We start from the raw sequence: 3,333 nt of genomic DNA, 5'->3' as shown, positions 1-3,333 counted from the left end.
CAAGTTAGTGGTGTTAAGAGGTTTATAAGGAGAAACTAAAAAATGTGAGAGGATAAGGAAGGGAAGGAGACAGCGGTGGAGGTTTATAGCTGTGCAGAGGACATCTGTTACAGTGCTGGACTTTTTCCCAGAAAACTGAAGCACATTGTTTATGGTGTTCTTGGTTGCAAGAGAACAAAATCACAGGAGTGTGTTTGTGACGCATATGACCAAAGACAACTGATCCAAAAGCAGAGATTTTTGCACAGTTGCGTCATGATGGTAGATTCTGATGGATACTACAGATCTCACATCCTCTGACATCCGGTTTTTCACCTTGAAACTGGTGTTGTACAACCAAATGCTGCTGATCTTTAAAAGTACTTTTTGCATCCATAAACATTGACTATCATTCACTTTTTTTTTTCATTTACAGAATACCTCGGCGTTTGCCAACTTTATACTAAAGTGAGAGAAAAAAATCTGATTTGGATCATTGTTTCTTAACTATGTCTCCAACTTCAAGATAACTTTTTTTTTCTGAATATTAATGCTTATACAGAATGCAGTTATTAGACAGATGTTTTGGTATTCTTTCATAAACAAATTTTTCAAGTACTTTAGAGAACATATAGACTGACATCTCCAGGCTTAAAGGTACGGTGAAGGATTTTCGTGAATAAAAAAAAATAAATAAATAAAAATGCACACACAGGCTTACGCACTCCCGAGAGGGAACGCCTATTAAACCTGTGCGAGAGCGTCTACAAGCCTGTTTCTGCATTTTTCCACCATGTCAGACACCGGTAAGTGAAAATGGGGACAAACATGTAGGATGGCCTCACGTAAACATATCACTAGAATGATGATGACAATTAGGAAGACCACTTATTTTGATGATCCACCCAGAAAAAGAACATCCACTACTATACCTTTAAACAGCGGTGTTAATTTAGCCACTTTTAAATCCCTTAGAACAATACCTTAGAGAGTACGGATGCAAGGGGCTCAATAGTGACTGAAGTCTTTCTTTATGAAACTGGATTTTTTTTTTTTTTTTTTATAATAGAGAATGAACCTTTTACCTCTCTCATCGTTTCTGAAACACCTATTTGTTTTCTATTAGAGGTAAAGTCTGAAATGTATTCATCTCTTAACAGTGAAGCATTAATTTGCCTTTCTAATGGCTTCATTAGCTTTGTTGATTCTCTCCATACATCACAGTGAGCTCAGTCGAGTGTCTCAAATGCTTTCTTCTTAATTCCATCCATTCTTCACTGACTCCACTCTGTATTAGGTTTCTGTAAAGTCTGCATCAAAACAAAAAGCATGCTGTAGATTATTTTTGTTGATTTTGTCTATGTCTTTTTTTTTTCTAAATAAAACTATTTGTTTTACTGATGTTACATTTTCCTCCTGTAGAACCACCCCCACCTTCAGATTCCTGATTTAGGAGAATCTGGCGGCTGTGTGTGTAAGTACAGAGATAAACAAAATTAAACTATTTTAAAGGTGATGATGGGTGTTTGTCACTGACTTTTTTTTTTTTTTTTTTTGCTTAAATTAGTCCTGGGGTTTTGGTTAACTCGGAGGTCAGATGTAATGGGAAATGTTAGAGAAGTCCTGAATGTTTGATCCTCCGTCACTAATCTAAATCTGGTTAATAGGGTACCATGTGGAGAAAATGCTGCACCATGAGCTTTACCACATGTTGTAATGTTACAGACACTGTACTTAACAGTAGTAAAAGTATTGATATTCATAGTCAAATCTTGCTGGACTGCGATTAAAAGTTACTCACTCGGTACTCAGTTTTGAAAATACTTAAGTTTTTAAAAGTACATGCATTTAAAAGCACTTAAGTATTCAAAAATACAAATAACATGTTCTAATATCAGCAAATTCCTGAATAAATATCAAAGTAATTTAAAAAAACCTTTCAATAACCAACTAATGTATTGATGTGTAGAACCAGCTGCATTCTACACCACATGTAAAGAACTTCAGCATAAAAGTGCCACAAAAAATAAGGACAGCTATTTTGATTATTATTTAAAAACAAACAGAAAAGAAAACAGGAGAGCCTTGATTCTCTTCGCACTTTCACTACAGAATAGAGGTTTAAGGTTAAATCTTTTACCGCAATGAAATTACAACTCTGATTTGAGAACTTCTTCTACTGAACAACTTGTCCACATGGTGACAACTAACGCCTTGATAAAATGTATAAAATACAAATATCTGCTCCGAGTTTCCCACGTTTGTGAAATGTCATGTAAATCTCTAAAACAGTGGTATCCAAACTCAGTCCTAAGGGCTGCTATCTTGCATGTTGAAATCACATTTCAAGAAGTAAAACCAGCAACAAGTGGATTACAAAGCTAAGCTGAGGCAAAAAAAAAACTATTACTCAAGTTAACATACTCCAAAAAATAAAAAAGGGTTACATCATACTTTTTTATTTTTTGGAGTATGTTACATCATACTTGGGCTTTATTTAATGAGTCAATATCTTTTGTTCACACCAAAACAATTAGTCATTTATTAGTAAGTAGAAAAGCAATCAGATTTTATGGAATTTTCTTGGGAAAACATTTTAAAACTGCATCATTTTTCTTTATTCGCAATTTCCCCTGCTTCAGGCACTGATCTATAGATAAACTCCCAACGAAAAATACTCTGTGACACTTTAAAACCTGCTTTCATTGTCTTCTTTTTGTTTTGGTCTCTATTTTTCTCTGCCTTCGCTCTATTCCAGCCGAGCCACAGTCATGCAGCACCCAAACTTTGAGACCCGTCACCCACTCCAGACAGACGAGCAGCAGGAGACCGGCTTCGACCCGCTTCACAATTTCAACAAAAACCGCAGCCGTGAGTCAACTTTTAACATTTTGATCTCCTTCTAAACCGCCTGACAACCAGTTGAGGCTCATGACAAATGGAGAAAAAAAAAGAATCTGAGTAAGGTGCGAGTCACAGACAAGGCAAGCCTCAGGGTTGAAGGCTATTTTCCTGTTTAGGTGGGAGAGAAGGAGAACATTATGGTGCTGATGAATATTCATTGTGAGCGTCTCTGTGGAATGATCCACTCCTTTAACTAATGCTGATAGACAGCTCTCCGACTTGAATGCATGTTCACCTGCAGGCCAAATTAGACTTATTACCGCCAATAAAGAGAATAGGCAGTTTGCCACTCTGGTTTCTGTCATCACTTCCCCTGCTTCTGGCCCTTTCTGCTCTACCGATGTGAACAAAACCAGACAAAAACAAAAAACAGCTCGTCATTGGAAGGTAGCAACTGGGGCAGTTTATTAGGTTACAAAGGTTGAAAAAAATTTAAAAAATTTTTTTCTT

General features: G+C 36.4%; 1 protein-coding gene across 1 annotated transcript in view; it reads left to right on the top strand.

Moving 5' to 3' along the window:
* The window catches only part of tbc1d5 (TBC1 domain family member 5), a 25,013-nt gene that overhangs the window by 10,006 nt on the left and 11,674 nt on the right, over positions 1-3,333 (top strand). Inside the window, exons 2-3 of the mRNA XM_015374190.1 lie at positions 1,402-1,453; positions 2,738-2,854. Coding sequence (XP_015229676.1) covers positions 2,751-2,854 — 104 coding nt within the window. The 5' untranslated portion in view covers positions 1,402-1,453; positions 2,738-2,750. The remainder of the gene's footprint in view (positions 1-1,401; positions 1,454-2,737; positions 2,855-3,333) is intronic.

Source organism: Cyprinodon variegatus, unplaced genomic scaffold (genome assembly GCF_000732505.1).
Source record: "Cyprinodon variegatus isolate N-32 unplaced genomic scaffold, C_variegatus-1.0 Scaffold98, whole genome shotgun sequence".
Classification (NCBI taxonomy): domain Eukaryota; kingdom Metazoa; phylum Chordata; class Actinopteri; order Cyprinodontiformes; family Cyprinodontidae; genus Cyprinodon; species Cyprinodon variegatus.
This window is presented reverse-complemented; position numbering and strand designations above follow the sequence as displayed.